General features: G+C 35.7%; 1 protein-coding gene across 1 annotated transcript in view; it reads left to right on the top strand.

Moving 5' to 3' along the window:
- Kcmf1 (Potassium channel modulatory factor 1) overlaps nt 1-17,332 on the top strand; it is a 195,742-nt gene that overhangs the window by 39,216 nt on the left and 139,194 nt on the right. The window contains exon 2 of the mRNA XM_090385569.1: nt 665-832. Within this exon, the coding sequence (XP_090241695.1) occupies nt 665-832 (168 nt within the window). The remainder of the gene's footprint in view (nt 1-664; nt 833-17,332) is intronic.

Genomic DNA, 17,332 nt, shown 5'->3' with positions numbered 1-17,332 from the left:
TTTCCCGTTCCACGAAATCTTCAATAATATAAAACACAAATAAATTTTCAGAATCTTCTCTCTTCATTCCTATTTTTTAAGCTTCATAAACTTGTCTCACTTGTGTAATTTGTGCGTTTGGTGTTCGTCGTTATTGATTGCTTATCATTTTTCCTGTTTTAAATTTTACAATCCAAAAAAAAAAAGAATATGTCAGTGAACAAAAATATCAATCAAGCAAACTTCATATCTTGTCAAGGTAAAGTGCTATTTTTACTGTAATATTTATTTATTTATTAGAAATTTAAGATGTTTAAACCTGTGTTAACAATTTTATTGGGTTTCTAACTTTTTTTTAGTGTTTTATTTACCTGACCGAACATTTTTTTTTTTTTTTTTTTTTTGAATGGTCTGCTCCTATCCCTATTTTTACCTGTAAGCCCTGTTGTTTTTAATGCCCGAAATACCATAATGCAGAGATTTTAAGGAACACATGTATCACATTATAGCAGAACTGACTGTATAGCAGTACTGACACAAAAAAATATATGCTTATCGAATAATGAGATCATAGATTAGGTATTTTTAACATTAATGGTTAGTAAATTATTTCTTTAGATTACAAGCATAAAAATTCGCATTTCTTTATAATTTTTATTTAACAGAATTACTTATTTTTCTTTAGGCGTTAGCTGTGATTCATGTTTGAAAGGTAACTTCCGAGGAAAGAGGTATAAATGTCTCATCTGTTATGATTACGACTTGTGTGCCACGTGTTATGAAGCAGGTGCCACAAACACACGACATACTACTGATCATCCAATGCAGTGTATATTGACAAGATCTGACTTTGGTGAGTTTCAATACAGTTAGTTACAAAATGATTCTTATAGTAATTTACTATAAGAATAATTTTGTCCTTATATTCTTATAGTAATTGACTTTTTTTTTTTTTTTAAATTGTCTTTAATTTATAAGTTAAGTTTGTCTTTATTTTAATAGTTATTAGTACTTCACCCTAGGCGCCTCCGTAGCCAGGTGGGGAGGAGCAGCAGTGCGTAGCACACGCTTCTTGATTAGACCGGGGTTCGAGCCCGTCACCACCAAATACGGAAGATGCGGAGAGGTCAGGAAATGACCACCGCATATCCCGGAGCAATATGGCCTTAGTTGCTAATGCTCCTAAAAACCAAATAACAAACAGTACTTCACCCCTCACCATTACAAAAAAAATTTTTGTAGCACCTGAACATATACAACTCTTAATGCTTTCATCAGTCACTGGACCAGAGTTGCAAATAAGATCCACGAATGATTTTGTTTTGATTTTTGAGTCCATTTTGATTTTGTTTCTAACTTATATTAATGAAGGCATATAGGGCATGTCAGAATTTGCAGAGGATGATGGTCGGGAGACTGGTAAAAAGTCACAACCAGCCCATGCTGCTTCATAACAATCTAGATCAGGGATGGGCCAGATTTTTTTTAGTTTCTATGATTTTTAGGATTATTAAAATGGTGTACAATGAAAAAATTGTCATAAAGAGTTTTATGTTATTTATTGTAATATTTTTACATACTCGTACATATAATTAATTTTATTAATAAGAAAAATGAAATACAAACTGAAGATAAAATTTACAAAAAATACAATTATAGTATACAATTATAAAAAATTAAATCAATTTAATATAAATTCAAAGATTTTATAAAATCTTAATAATCTTAGATTTTCAGTTATGCATTGCGATAGGTTTCAATAAATACCTTCATAAAAATAAAATGGTAAACCCTCTCAAAATTATTTACTTTTATCCATTGATTATTCACTGACATTAGCTGTTGAAATGCACGATACACTTGCACTGCAATCACATTCTGCAGAGCCAAGAGTCCCTACTGACTGCATGCAAGTCTATGCCTGCTCACCAGTGTTGCCAGAAGAAGTTGTGCTTGCTTACCATTTGGCAACACTGTTGCTTACTTGAGTCGTGATATGTGGCACAAATTCAAATGATTCATTAAACGTTGTGCAATTAAAATATTAAAAACATTTTAATATTTTGAATATAATATCAGCAAATGTAATAAAAATTACAATAAACATAATTTCATGATATATATTCTTCCGTGGGCTATTTATTATATATATTACAACCGCCAGCCAGGTTATACAAGTTTGCGGGCCGGGTGCTGCCCACCCCTGATTTATACAGATCAGAAAAATGGAATTACAATTAAACTTTAATGCTCTTAAGTGTAATGTCGTACTCCTTCTGAATAATAAGCCAAAGGCTTCTTAGAGTCAGTGTGAAGAATGACTTAAGGGTAATACTGGGCAGACATGAAATTCTTCTTCATGCAGTGCAAGCACTGCCAGGAACACAACATCTTATTAGTGGGTTACTGGAATTTTTCTTGCACAGAAAACAGATTATAGTTCTGTTATATCAGTTATACTCAATTTTGAACAGGCTAAGAGTAGAAAACTTGCTTATTTTCCAAGTGGTAGTTGAGTCTTGGGGTCTCTTGCCAAAGTTATTGGCTGCAACTTTTGTCTCCATCTATACTTCCACTTCTGTTATAGCCTGATGGTTCTGTTGAATTTTCAGCTAAAGATAGTGCTGACGTATTAGTATCCTGCTTTTCTTCTCATCACATTGATGATCTTGGCAAATTACCTTCTGCCATATCTAGTACACTCCACTGAATACCTCCTGTGATGTTCTGACAGATGGACATTAGAAGAATTCTGTACAGTCTCAGTGCTAAGAAAGCTCCAGGTCCTAATGACATTTCTCCATTTGTTCTCAAAACCCCTTCAATTTATCATTCCATTGAAGAGAATAATAAATTGAATATCATTCCACTTACCTCTCCCCTCTCCAAATTAATGGAGAAATCCATTTGCCAACTCTTACACTACCTTTAAATCTTCCATTTAATCAATGATTGCATTTTATCTGTGTTGTCCCACTGGTGATAAATTGGTTTATGTTTATCTTTGGATAAATTAGATGAAAATATTTGAAACTCAAGCAGTTGCTTATGACATTTCCAAGGCTTTTTTTTATCATGTTCCCACTTGGTGCTGATGATGATAGATGACTATCTTTCTAACCTCTTAACTAATGCTGGTATTCTCCAAAGTGTGCACACTCTTTCTCTGTCACCTTTCCACTTTTATATTAAAACCTTCTCTTTGCTGTTTAGAAATCCTATCCATACTTTTTGCTGATGATATACTACATTCTACTTTCAAGTTTGAGAAACTTTGCCCTACGCAAATATAACTTCTCAAATACCCATTGATTACTTAAATGCCAATCTCCAGGTAACTGTCCAGTTTGGCAAAGAAAACTTAGCTAAATTTGATCCTTCTAAAATTAGTCCTATCTTATTTCTCACAAATGAGAGTCTACTGCTTCTGTACTCATCCTCAGTAAGCATAGGAGCAGTAGATTTCTAGATGAGATCACATTTCTTTTTTGGGATTACCCCAACTTCTAATCTGTGTTGGCATAGAAACAAATATTTCTTCCTGTTCATCAAATAAAACTGAGTTTTTTGTTTTTCTCTGTTACTTTTCTTCTAAAGTTACTGATTTTGTACCAAGCTTGCTCTCTACTATGGAATCATCCCCCCCCCCCAACCTCTCTTAAGCTCCCTGATTATACTCAAAGGATGGTAGCACATAATGAGGCAGTGCAGTGCTGGCTCCCAAAATTTAGCAAAAGCGTGGTGGTCACCTGACAGGTGCCTATCTTTCTTCTAATTTTTAGAAAGATAAACAGTGCAAGTATTTCATATTTTCTTAATGGATTGCAGTACTTACTGTGTGTACATTTTAAGTTTTAATAAAAATTAAAAATTTTATAAACATGCTCCACATTTTACAAACACCTTTTTATTTTTAAAAAAAATGTGGGGGGGGGGGTAGAAGTAATAAAACTGTTGAAAAGCAGGTAGATGGATAAATTACACAAAATGCTAAAACTAAAAGGAGGACAGAAGAAAAAGGAAGTATTGAAGGTGGAAGATAGAAAGGATGAAAAAATCCTATATGATATTACAAATTAAATCAAATTATGGGCTGAATTGGTAAGCCAATTAAAAGGGAGTGAACTGTAAAGCAAAAGTAATAAGTTAAATATATAAAGGAATAGCAAGCATCAGATAACAGTGGAAAAATTTAGTTAAATAGTCTAAAGAGGATGGGGGAAATTACAAAAAAAAAATCTGATGCAAGCTAAATAAATATTGATACATAATACAGGTATTTCATCAGGGGACTACACCTGATTATGTATCAATGCCTGCGTTTCTATGCTTACCCATATTTGTGGAAGAAAAGGGAATTCAAAAATGAGTGTGGAAAAATAATAATAAAATTATTAAAAGGAGGGCAAAAAGCAGAACTTCCACAAAGGATAGGTAAGATACATTATACAAAAAATTTGGGAATGAGAGTAGCCTTGTGCAGGCGAAGTTTTTACAGCTCCGGCAAATAGAGAAGTTTTTTTTATATTTTTGCTGTTTTATTGAGTTAAATTGGCATATTAATTTATTTTCTAGAAGTAGCTTTATATTCCTAGTACGATACTCAGTTTAATTTTTAACTTCGATAGAGATTTTGTAGGTTATTGCTTAGTATTGGTAAGGGTATCCAATCCACATGTTTTACAAGTTTTTAAGCTCCGCGGATGCAAAGTTTTTAGCTATATTTAGCCACTTTATTGACTTAATTGTTATATTAAATTATTTTCTATAAGTAGCTTATAGACCTAGTCAAGGTCATAGTGAGATTTTGGAAGTTAATTAATACTTAGTGTCTGTTGATTTACCATTCATAACTTGCCGCCATTGTTATACAATACAACGTTATATCCCGTACTAGATAGCATTAGCTTAGTATAGTATGTAGTATTATCAATTAATCAGTAAAATTTATTAATCTTGTTAAACTTCATTATCAATTAAATTGTACTTTTTTTAACTAAATACATATAACGACTTAGATTTTACAAACTTAACATTATTAATTAATACATAAGTTATATAACGTAACTCGAAGATAATGCACAATACTGAAAAAAAAAATATATATATATATATATATTTCACCCTGATATATATATATATATATATATATATATATATATACACAGTGTGACAAACTTGCAGGAAGTGTAGGGGACACAAAGACGAATTGGAATCACATAGCATTGCAGGGTCCGAAATGCCTGCATCATGCGGTAGAGGACATTGAACGGGAGGTCGCGTGAACAGCGATCCCGCTGGAAGTCAGCATTTGCGAACCGGTTCCCGAGGCAGTAGGATGCACGGTATTCAAACGTTGAATCGGCCGACATGCACCTTGCGTATGGAGTTGTGGACTGTAACGAGCGCGCCACTCTGCACTTGTACCAGGAACGTTTCCCTCACAGGTGTGCTCCTCATCATACGATTTTCGCACGTGTGCACAGAAGGTTACGCGAGACTGGTTGTTTCATGAGAGGTACCATGAATCGAGAGCGAACGACGAGGATGCCAGACAATGAGGAGAATGTCCTACATCTTGCAGAAGGCAATCCGAGTATGAGTACTCGAGCGATAGGCCAACGATTGGGTATTTCCCAATCCACTGTATGGAGGATACTGTCAACAAACCAAATGAGTTCATACCATCTGCAATGCGTCCAATCATTGAGCCTGCGGATTATCCACTCCGGAGGACTTTTGCTACTTGATTTCTTCAACAGAAACAGTTTTCTGTACTCGAGCGATAGGCCAACGATTGGGTATTTCCCAATCCACTGTATGGAGGATACTGTCAACAAACCAAATGAGTTCATACCATCTGCAACGTGTCCAATCATTGGAGCCTGCGGATTATCCACTCCGGAGGACTTTTGCTACTTGATTTCTTCAACAGAAATGGTTCGCAAATGCTGACTTCCAGCGAGATTGCTGTTCACGCAACCTCCCGTTCAACGTCCTCTATCACATGACGAAGGCATTTCGGACCCTGCAATGCTACGTGATTCCGATTCGTCTTTGTGCCCCCTACACCTCCTCCAAGTTTGTCGCACTGGTAGTGAATTACCCTGTATAGTGTTAAAACTGCATTGGGATATAAGTTTAGGGTTATAATTTTGTACTGAAATTGAATCGAAATCATGACTCAGACCATAGCAGCAAAGCAAAAGGCTCAAGCTAATGGGAGTGCTGTGGCTCAGGGGAGAACTGGGGGGGGGTCAGTTTCCCTCTGAATCACAGCCTTTTAAAATGCACTGCGTGCTTGATGTTTGTGGAGCCATCAGGTACGGGACATGATATTGCCAAGGGGAATGAATGTCTTTGTGTGTGCATGATGTAAAGAGTGTGAGGAAATCAGGCGACAACTGTGTTGTTATGGGCCTATATGAGAGCTTAAAGGACAGGGTGGATGCCCTCGAAGGATCTCAGTTGAGGGGCCCATCATGCAACACAGCGGCAACGCCCAAGGCAGAATTCGTGGGTCCCACAGGAACTAGTAGTTATCGGTGACTCTATTGTCAGGGAAATAGGGAACATAATGTGTAAAAAGGATGTGTAACAGGATCAGGGTATGTCTACCAGGGGCAAAGGTTGATGATGTAGAGCAGATATCATCTTTTAAGGGCACAAAAGGTGATATTGTTGTACATGTTGGCATAAATGATATTAAGAGTAGGAGACTGGCAGAATTACTTAACAAGTACAGGTCACTGTTGAAAAAAAACCTCGAATTAGGGTTGAATTTGAAAGTGTCTGCAATTCTGCCCAGACACGATAGGAGGAAGTATATGATGAGCACTTCGTCGATCAGTTTGGCCCTGGAGAGATTCTGCAAGGCTCAAGAGGTAGAATTTTTCTCAGCCTGGTCTGTGCTTGTTAACAGGAGAGACTGCTTCTACAGGGATGGGATACACTTAAATAGAAAGAGTGCTAGAATATTTGCTGATGCTATCGAGGCAGTGTTAGATGGGTCGGAAAACTGCTGGCTTGGGGATACACGGACTAATAGATTAACAGTAGCTGCTGGCAGAGGTGAAAGTGATTCTTCCACTGCTTCTATTCGAATGACCAGCAGCCTGGGAAACAAGATGCAGGGGATTTCAGAGACTGCTGGGAGTCATTGCGGTACAAGGAAACACATGGGTTGTGTTAGGGTAGCTAAGAATAGGAACAGGTGCATGTTTACTTGCTTGTACACCAGTGCTAGGAGTTTGGTAAATAAATTTGATGAATTTGAGGTGTTGGTCAAAACATCATAGGCTGATATTGTTGAAATATTAGAGACGTGGTGTCACACAGATATACGAAATGCAGAACTGGAATTTGGAGAGTACAGGCATACCTCGGTTAACGTTACCTCTGATAACGAAGCTTCGATATAACGAAGTCCGCAATTTCAAGCCCCATTTAACATAAAAAAAAATATTCCAGTTTAATCACCTGAAATCTAAACAAATTGAAGAAATTACGGAAACCTTTGATGCTTCTCGTGGTTGGTTCGAGAAATTTAAAAAACGGGCCAGGATTCATAGTGTAAAATTAACAGGAAAAGCTGCAAATAAATTTCCAGAAAAACTAAAGGAAATAATTGAACGTGAAAATTTTCCACCAAATTTGGTGTTCAGTGTTGACGAAAGCGGTTTGTTCTGGAAACGGCTACCAACAAAAAGCTTCATTTCTATTGAAGAAAAATCAGCTGCTGGGTTTAAAGCAGCCAAAGACCGTTTAATGTTACTCTTTGGATCAAATGCCTCTGGCGATTATAAATTAAAATTGTTATTAGTTTACCATTCAGAAAATCAGAGGGCGTTAAAAGGTAACATAAAAATGAATTTACCTGTAATATGGAAAGCAAATAGAAAAGCGTGGGTTACCAAGGAGTTATTTACTGATTGGTTTGTTAACCACTTTTGTCCTGAAGTAAAACGGTATTGTCAAAAAAACAACTTTGAAGAAAAAGCTCTTTTGTTGTTAGACAATGCTCCGGGACATCCTACTGATCTTAACACGTTGGACACATGCATTCCTGTCAAAGTTGTGTTTCTTCCAGCAAACACAACTTCCCTGATTCAACCATTGGATCAGGAAGTAATAGCATCATTTAAAGCTTATTATCTGCGTCGAACATTAAGCAATTTAACTGAACTAGAGGATAAAGAGGAAATGACAGTTAAAACTTTTTGGAAAAACTACACCATTAAAAACGCAATTGAAAACATTGATAGTTCTTGGAAAGAAGTCACCAAGAAATGCTTAAATGGAGTTTGGCGCAAAATATGGCCAGAAGTTGTACTAGAAGAAGAAAATAACATCCAAGAAATTAGAAATGAAGTTATCCAGATGGCTCAATCAATAGGTTTCGAAAATGTCGATGAAGAGGATGTTAGAAATTTATTGAATGCAGAAGATGATGGTTTTTCAGTGGAAGATTTAGAAAACCTTGTTAGCAACGAAGACAAAGATAATGAAGACGAAGTTAAAGAAGTTCCTGCTGAAAAAGTGTTAACAACCAAAGATTTAAAAAGGTGCTTAAATGACATTGAAAACGTTTTAAATTTTTTTAGTGAAAATGATCCTGATTTAGGAAGAAGTTTTATTGTTAAGCGATCAGTGTTAAATGCAATAACTCCGTATAGGCAATTGTTAAATGAAAGAGAAAAAAAGCATAAGCAATCAACTTTAGACTCCTATTTTAAAATGTGATTTCACTTTGTATGTAAGTTGACTGTTTATTTAATAAAACTTTTCTTTGTTCGAAAATAAAGCTTTTCATTTTCTTTAAGTAGGAACGTATCCCTATTCTGGCCATAGTATTTTTACCTCTGAAAACGAAGTTTCGCTTAATGAAGTAATTTTGTGGAACACATCCTATTCGTTATTCGAGGTATGCCTGTACAACGTGTACAGGAAGAATAAGAAAGGGAAGAGGGGTTATGCTATTAGTTAAGAAACATAAAATCCATGGAAGTGCAACCAGTCAACATCACTAGACAGTGCAGCATCGAGTCAGTTTGGTGTGACATAAGCACTAGGAATTCAAAATTAAGAGTAGGAGTGTGTTATAAGCCTAATGACTCTGATGAGTATAATGAAAAAATGTACAGGGAAATAGTGGGCCTGTAAATCAGAGAGTCTTATGATCGGGGATTTTAATTTCCTAGATATATTACTGGAATTTGTGGGTTTGTCACTCACACACTAGCAAGGCTTTTGTGGATGTATTGGATGATTGTTTTCTACATCAGCATGTTCGGGAGGCAATTAGAGGGAGTAATACTCTTCATCTCATGATCAAGTGATTGATCTAGTGATTCTTCATGCATTAAGAATCTGCAGATAAAGGAACCACTAAGTAGCAGTGATCACAATGTGCTGAAGTGAAATTTACTCAAAGAAGTAACTACCATCAGGGATAAAGAGAAGGGTTTTTGCTTTCGTAAAGGCAACTATGGAGGTCTGGGACAGTATTTAAATTCTATACTGTGGGACAAACTGAAAAAAATGTTACTGATGATGTTACCAGTAGCAAATTCAAAATGGGAAGCATTCAAAGAATTTATCTTGAAAGCTACTAGGCTTTACATACCAACTAAAAAATATTGTTAAAGGTTTAGGCCTAAATGGATGTCAGATGAACTAATGAGACATGAGGCAGAGAAGAAAAATGCTTGGGAAACGTATAAATTATTGGGCGACGTGGAAGCCTACGACAGATATAAGCTGGTCTGTAACCAAGTCACAAAGGAGGTTATGCAGGCAAAGGCAGATTATGAGAAATCTTTGGCAAAGTATGTAAAGAAAAATACAAAGAGTTCTTTATGTATGTAAACTCTAGAAGGAAGGGAATGAAACAGATTGGTCCACTGAATATCGATGGTTCAACTGTTGATGATCCTGCTCAGGTGGCTAACAAACTAAATGAGTATTTTGCATCTTCATTCACACATTAGGAGTTATTCAGCGAGGGGAATGCCAGAGGTGAACTAAACTCTGGCAGTGAGTTAGATGATTTTGTAATAACTGAGAGGAAAGTGGAGGACAAATTGTTGAAGATAAGCATAAGAAAGGCTCCTGGGATGGGATCTGTGGGATCCAGTTATATTAAAGGTGGCAGGAAAGGAAGTAAGGAAACACTTAGCCATAATCACGAGAGCTTCCTTGGACTCAGGGAAGGTACCCATGGACTGGTCATGTGCAAATGTGACCCCAATTCACAAAGGAGGATCAAAGGGCGACACAAGTAATTATAGACCTTTAGTTTAACTTCTGTTCCAGGAAAATTAATGGAGGCACTGTTTAAAAGAGCACTGCAGGATCATCTTGACAAGACTTCAGTTATAGCTCGGACACAGCATGGGTTTGTTAAGAGGAAGTCTTGTCTGACCAATTTGATTGGATACTATGATGTGGTCACAAAGCAACTGGATGCAGTGAATAACTTTGATATCATATAATTGGATATTAGAAAGGCTTTTGATACTGCTGCACAAATTGGAGCAATGCAGCATTGGAGGCAAATTGCTACTATGGATAATGGGATGGTTGAGTGAGAGAAGACAGAGTGGTAATCGATGGACACTGCTCTTCGTGGACTAAAGTTATTAGTGGAGTTCCTCAGGGTTCAGAGTTGGGTTCAGTACACTGCTGCAACAGGATCTATAAAAGTTGAGTAGATGGGCTGAGAGGTGGCAAATGAAGTTTATCATTTGTCAGATGTTTTACATTTGTCAAATGAAGTTTGACAAATGTAAAGTACTACATATGGGAATCAGTAATCCCAGAGTAACGTATCAACTCTGTGGTGCCACACTGACAGTTGGTAGAGAATGAAAAGGACCTGGGGGTAATTGTGCAGGCAGATATGAAGCTTTCTGAGCAGTGCAAACTATCTGCAAGAGTAGCTCATGGTGTCTTGTCAATGATATACAGGAATTTTTCTAGCAGTGATAAGGAGGTGATTATCCCCTTGTATAATGCAATGGTTAGGCCACACCTTGAGTACTGTATATAGGTCTGGATCCTCATTTTGAGAAGGATATAAAGCTGTTGGAACGAGTACAGAGAAGGGTAACAAGATTAGTGAATGGATCAAAGGGTTGCTCTTACAAAGAAAGGCTTAAATTTTTCAGATTACAGTATTTGGAGACTAGGCACCTGCGAGGTGATCTGATTGAGGTGTATAAAGCTTTGAATGGTTTGAGCATGCTCAGTGCAGATGGGATTCTTCCTCTTGCTCAGAATAATCTCCTGAGAGGGCATAAATTCAAATCGAGGAAAGACAGTTGTAGGATGGATGTGCAGAAGTTTGCCTTTAACCAGCGAGTAGTTGATTGGTGGAACAGACTTCCATGTTTGTTTTGTTGTGGAAGTTGATAGCCTAAATATATTTAAGGCTGAGCTGGACAGATATTTGGAACCAACAGAGGGGTGAAATTGGAGCATTTTTTGGTTTTTTTTTTTTGGCTGATGCTGCATAAGCTTGTTTTCTTGCATCGTATGCCTCTACTAATGCTAATGCTAAGATAGTCTCAATGCAGTTTTCGTTGTAAAATAAGTAGTAAAATAATAATAAAGTTAAAATAAGTGTTTATAGTATAAACTAGGTGAGATAATAGGAGCGAAAATAGATAGCTACATGCGTGTGAAAGATAATGACACAACATAATGATGCAGTACAATTTTGCTTGCATATATTGTTCTGATACTGCACTCTAAATTATTCTTCCAAAATTACGACCTTTTCTATATTGCGTCATTATCTTTCACATGCAAGTAGCTACCTACTTTTGTTCCTATTATCGCATCTAGTTTATACTGTAAACACTTATTTTAACTTTATTACTATTTTACTACTTATTTTATAATGAACGCTGCATTGGGACTACCTTATCTATTTTTGTGGAAGTTTTGCTTTCTTCATCGGCCAAAAAAGACTACTGCAGTTCATTTGTCCATCCCTTCTAATGTCTAATTGTTTTTCTTAAATTTATTCTCTCGTTGAAAACATTTTTCACATATGTCCTGCACCCATCCTTTTTCCAATTTAAATTTGTCTCTTTTTATGGCTTGTCCTCAGGGCCTCATTAACGCTTCGGCCAAACCGGCCATGGCCTCACCCGAAGAGGGTCCTCATTTTCGGTGTAAATATTCACCAAAATAGTGATAAAAATTTCTAATAATAATAATAAACCAAGAAAACCTGTAATATGAGAGCATACTTAAACTTAACTTGTTAAGTGTTTAAATTTTATTCTTATACCTCTTTATTGTACAATAAATAAGTTAAAAGTTTTTATTATTACAGTAGAACTTCAGTTATCCGCCAGGGTACGGGACCAAGACCATGTTGGATAATAGAATATGTACGTTAAAACCATTATACCTAAAATAGACGGGGTCATCTAGCATGTTTATTTTTTACTGGGTCATCAAAAAATCATAGTACAGATATCTACATACATACCTGTTTTTAATATTTTGACTTATATTGGTCTTGTAATATAAAAAAAATGTAAAAGAAAACAATATTATATAATTAAATTTCTTTTGTTTCATTACCCCTTGAGTCTTTTGGGAGGCAATGTTACGAATTTTAGTCAAAAGTAACACTTGCATAATATCTGCTTCTTATTGTACCTCGAACGACTCAATGCATTTTGACAAGATAGTTTCAGCTCCACAGTGGCTAATTATGTTTGTTGTTCCATCAGCAGCAGCTTTTTCTTCTTCAGTTTCAGAATAATCCGAAATTGTCATCACGCTTTGCACAATTTCATCGTCGTCTTAACATTTCGCATTTGGCGTCCATTTAGTCCATATCCAGCCAATCATTTACTTCCTCCATCGAAATATTTTTAAAACCACCAGGAACATTCGAACATAACTGCAAATTTCAGTTTATTTTGGAATGGTTTCTGTATATATTTCTGCCATAACTTATTCCAGCTTTATATTTTTTGAACTGGAACTTCATTGCAGGCATCAGTGACATTGAAAATTGTCTTGTATAGTGTAGCTTTTCCAAAACTCTATAAAATCTAATTTATTTTCTGCTGAAACAAGTTTTTGAACCAGTATTTTGCAATGTTTCATGCTCTCGATCATGCCTTGATCCATCGCTTGATTGAGAGATGTTGTGTTTGCTGGCAGAAAGTGGCGTGTATTTTGCCATCATCGCTTTTTAAATCACACGCATGTATGGGATGAGTGGGCGCATTATCCATCAATAGCTTTGCATATTGTGGTAAACATTTTGATGCCAAATGTGATCTTACTAAACATGGTACAAATATTTTATGAAACCAATCATGAAATATATCTTGGCTCATCCACGCATTGTTTTGTGAGAAATATTTAACTGGCAAAGCATTTAAATTAATATTTTTAAATGATCTAGACCTTTTTGGTTTTCCTATAACAACCAAAGGTAATTTATGGCTACTGCTGGCATTAGAACATACCATTATAGTAATGAGATCTTTTATTCTGTGCCATATGTTCAGTTATTGAGGCCAGTATCTTTTGAGGTAGTGCCTTCCAATTAAGGCCAGTCTCATTGCAGTTGTATATTTGGTCTTTAACCAAACTTTAATCAGCTATTTCCTTCTGAGTTTTTTTCACGATAAACAGAAATTACTGTGCTATCTGCATTTAGTTTCTCATCCTGGATTGACAACTGTTGAATACCATGGCAAAACTTAAATTTTTGTCCAACCATCTGATGCTAGCCTTGAACAAAGGATCACTGCCTAGTTTTTTTCATTGATTTCAGTGGCTTTTTCAATTATTATAGGTCCTGATAATGGAATTCCTTGGTTACATTTTTCAATAAACCATTGAAACATTGCAGTATACAACTGTTTATTTTTAGCAAGCTTCATTGTTTTATGAACTTTTAAAATTACCGTCAGTGGTTTCCATTTTCGACATGTGTTTTCAATTTTATCTGCATCACGCTTTATATCATTTACTGTTGTTCTTCCTATTCCATAAACTGATGCTATATGTGTAGCACTTTCACCTTTTCTTAGATGACTGATTACTGTATTTCAATTTTTTGTGATAATCTCAACACTACTCGTTTACATTTCTCTGTCATTTCAATGTGTTTACTAAATAAAAATTATTAAAATATGACGGAAGAGGTTAAAGTATAACTGTATACAGTGAGTTGTATACAAAGACTGGGTGACACATGGTAACAATTGACAATATCACAATACATTATGGCGTAGTGGGGTTAAGTGACGGTTAACAGAGACTGACACTAAATAAGGTGACGGACAATGGAAGTTCTACTGTACTTTATTTTTAAACTAAAAAAAAACATAAAACATTTTTATCGAGGAATTATTTTTATTCACAATATAAATATAAAAACCTACATAGTATTTATGTGTATGTGCAATATATATATTTATTAAAGGGGCCTCAAATTTAAATATGACTGGGGGCCCTATTTCATCCTTAATCTGTCCCTGGTTGTCCCAGAGAGAGTAAGGATGCCATCAGCATTTAGTTTACTAAATCAAATTAAAACTCTGAACACTTCACTAGGTGCACTTGCAGGTGCCTAGTTTCTAGTTTCTGAAATTTACAGACCTGGAGTCTTTTTTTTTTTTTTTGCTAAGAGAACACTTTGTGCTCCTGACTAATCTTTTTGCTCTTTTCTGTACTTATTCCAGCTGAACCACATCCTTCCTAGAATGAGGCCTCCAGACCTTTATTTAGTACTGAAGATGTATCCCACTGCACATAATTAAAGTAATTTAATTATACAATGGAATTATCATCTCCGTGTCCTTGCTGGCAAAATTTCTGTATATCATTCACAGAATTGCATGCGCTCTCCTCTAGCTGCACTGCTCAAAGAACTTCATGTTGGACTATACAATAACTCCCAGATCTTTTTCATTCACTGCCACCTTGATTTGGTGTATTGTCATTCATTTGGTGTATTCTGTGATTACTGCTACCAAAGTGCGATATCTTTTATCAGTGTTAAACCCCAATTGCCAATTCTCAGTTCATCTGTCCAATTTCTCTAGATCGTATTGCAGTAGTATGCCTTGATTCCTGTCATTAACCACTTTGCCAAACTTTGCATCGTCTGAAAACTTAGATAATAAGCTTGATATGCCTTCATCAGTATTGTTAATAAAGAATGAAACTAGTAAAAAGGGTCAACAGCAAACTTTGAGAGAGACTCTACTAATAACATTGATCCATGAAGAGCAGGGGCCATTAATAACCACTCCTTGCCACTAAACCATCCCTTTATCTTGTAGTGCCACACTGCTCCAGTTTGTACAGCACTTGTTTTTGTGGAACACTATTAAAAGCTCTACTGGAATCTAAGTACAGGCAATCCCCAGCTTACGTAATATTCGACTTTACGTAAGTTTTTGCTGGCCAGTGCAAACGTAAAAAATTGTGGAAACGTATTTTGCATCCTGTAGGTATAAATGGAGGTATCGTGAAAATATCATAATGTGAACCCAATAACACATTGTTTTTCTTTTATATATAATTCATTCCAAGACCCCGGAAGTTGAAATTTTCACTCTATAACTAAGCTATTTATCTCTCTAAAAGATCATTTCTATGATGAAAATTGCACTACACTTTCATTTATCATATGTTCTGTTATAAGAATCAATTTTGAATGCTTTGTGAGATTTTTCTAAAACACATTTCTTGAGGTCACTACCATAAAACAATAAAAACAATTTGCACTTTCTGGTTTATTGGCCTTTTTTGTAAGTGGATGTATTATAAATGGGTAGTAAACTCAATCTTATTGCATTTGCGATAATACCGATAACTGGAATTCTGTGGGTTTTTACGTTACGATATTATGGTGAAATGAGTTTCCCTTCACTGAAATCTTCAATCATATAAAAAATAAATAAATTTTCAGAATCTTCTCATCATTCCTATTTGCTTTACAATGGCGAAGGGAAAGGGACCAATGGAAAGTGCAAGTGCTGGCAGTGCTAGGAAATGAAACAAAATTGATTTAGAAATGAAAATGATTAATAAGTACAAAGCAGGACAAAGTTTGTCATCTATTGCACTGAATTAGGTCTCGCAGTTTCAACAATGAATACTATTGGCGACCAGGTGGGTAAAATGCCTGCCTGGCAACCCAAAGGTCGCGGGTTCGAATCTCGCCTCGGGCTTGGATCAAAGTACTGCAAAAACCTTGGGAGGTGCATTATGGCCACAGAAGCCGATGCGCCAACAACTACCAAAAAAAAAAAAAAAAAAAACACACAATGAATACTATTTTAAAGGACAGTGTGCATATAAAAGAACATGTTAAAGGATTAATGCATTTAAGATCAACAGTGATCACAAAACAGTGTTCAGGTGCTATATCAAAGATGGAAAAGCTATTAATAATATCGATGGAAAATCAGATTCAGAAGCGAGTGCCCCTGAGCCTAATGGCTATTCAAGCAAAAGCAAGAAGTATTTATGAAGATATTAAGGATAAGTATGGGGAACCCCAAGCCAAGTTCGTGGCAAGCAATGGATGGTTTAATGGGTTCAAGCATTGTGCTGGTTTCCAAAACATTAAAGTATGCAGTGACGTCGCCAGTGCCGATTCTGCAGCTGCAGAGAAATTTTGTGAGGCGTTGGAAAAAGCACCTAAATCTGCACAGCACTCAACTTATGCAGCGGTGTGCTTATCAGCTGGAGAGTTAATTCTGGCAACGATGCTCGAAAGGTAAAACTTGCTGACATTATGCCGCCTGTCTCCTCTCTCTTTTTGTAATTTTATAGTTTTTAAATTTTTGTAATTCTGTACACTTTTGTAATTTTTTCTCTGGGGAGTGGATGTATGTGAGATCAAAATTATTTTTTGCATCCAGTTTGTTTGCAACTAGGTCATAGTAGCCTTAGTCATTATTTTTCCTGATGTGGAAGCTTGAAGGTCTATAATTACTTTAATACTAATTTAATTACTTAAATTACTATAATAAATAGAGATATTTGTACATTTCCAATCTGTAAGGAATGTATTTGCTAATTAGACAACAATTTCAACACTTACTTTTATAAATAACAATGTATGATAGTTAAAATTACCATGGGGTGTTAGGTTTGCATCCCTCCTTCATCCCTATGTACAGTAGACTTTCAGAATAATGGCACCTTTGGGGGATTCAAGGTGCCGTTATTTCGATTTTTCCGTTTTCTAGAAAGTTTTATTTTTAATATATTTAAGGCAGAAATAATGAGGCTGAATAAGAAATAGAGATTAAGAATGTGATTTTATTAACTGCATATAAAAAATATAAACATGTTG

This window comes from Mastigoproctus giganteus, chromosome 11 (assembly GCF_048544385.1).
Source record: "Mastigoproctus giganteus isolate SK-2022 chromosome 11, ASM4854438v1, whole genome shotgun sequence".
Classification (NCBI taxonomy): Eukaryota; Metazoa; Arthropoda; class Arachnida; order Uropygi; family Thelyphonidae; genus Mastigoproctus; species Mastigoproctus giganteus.
This window is presented reverse-complemented; position numbering and strand designations above follow the sequence as displayed.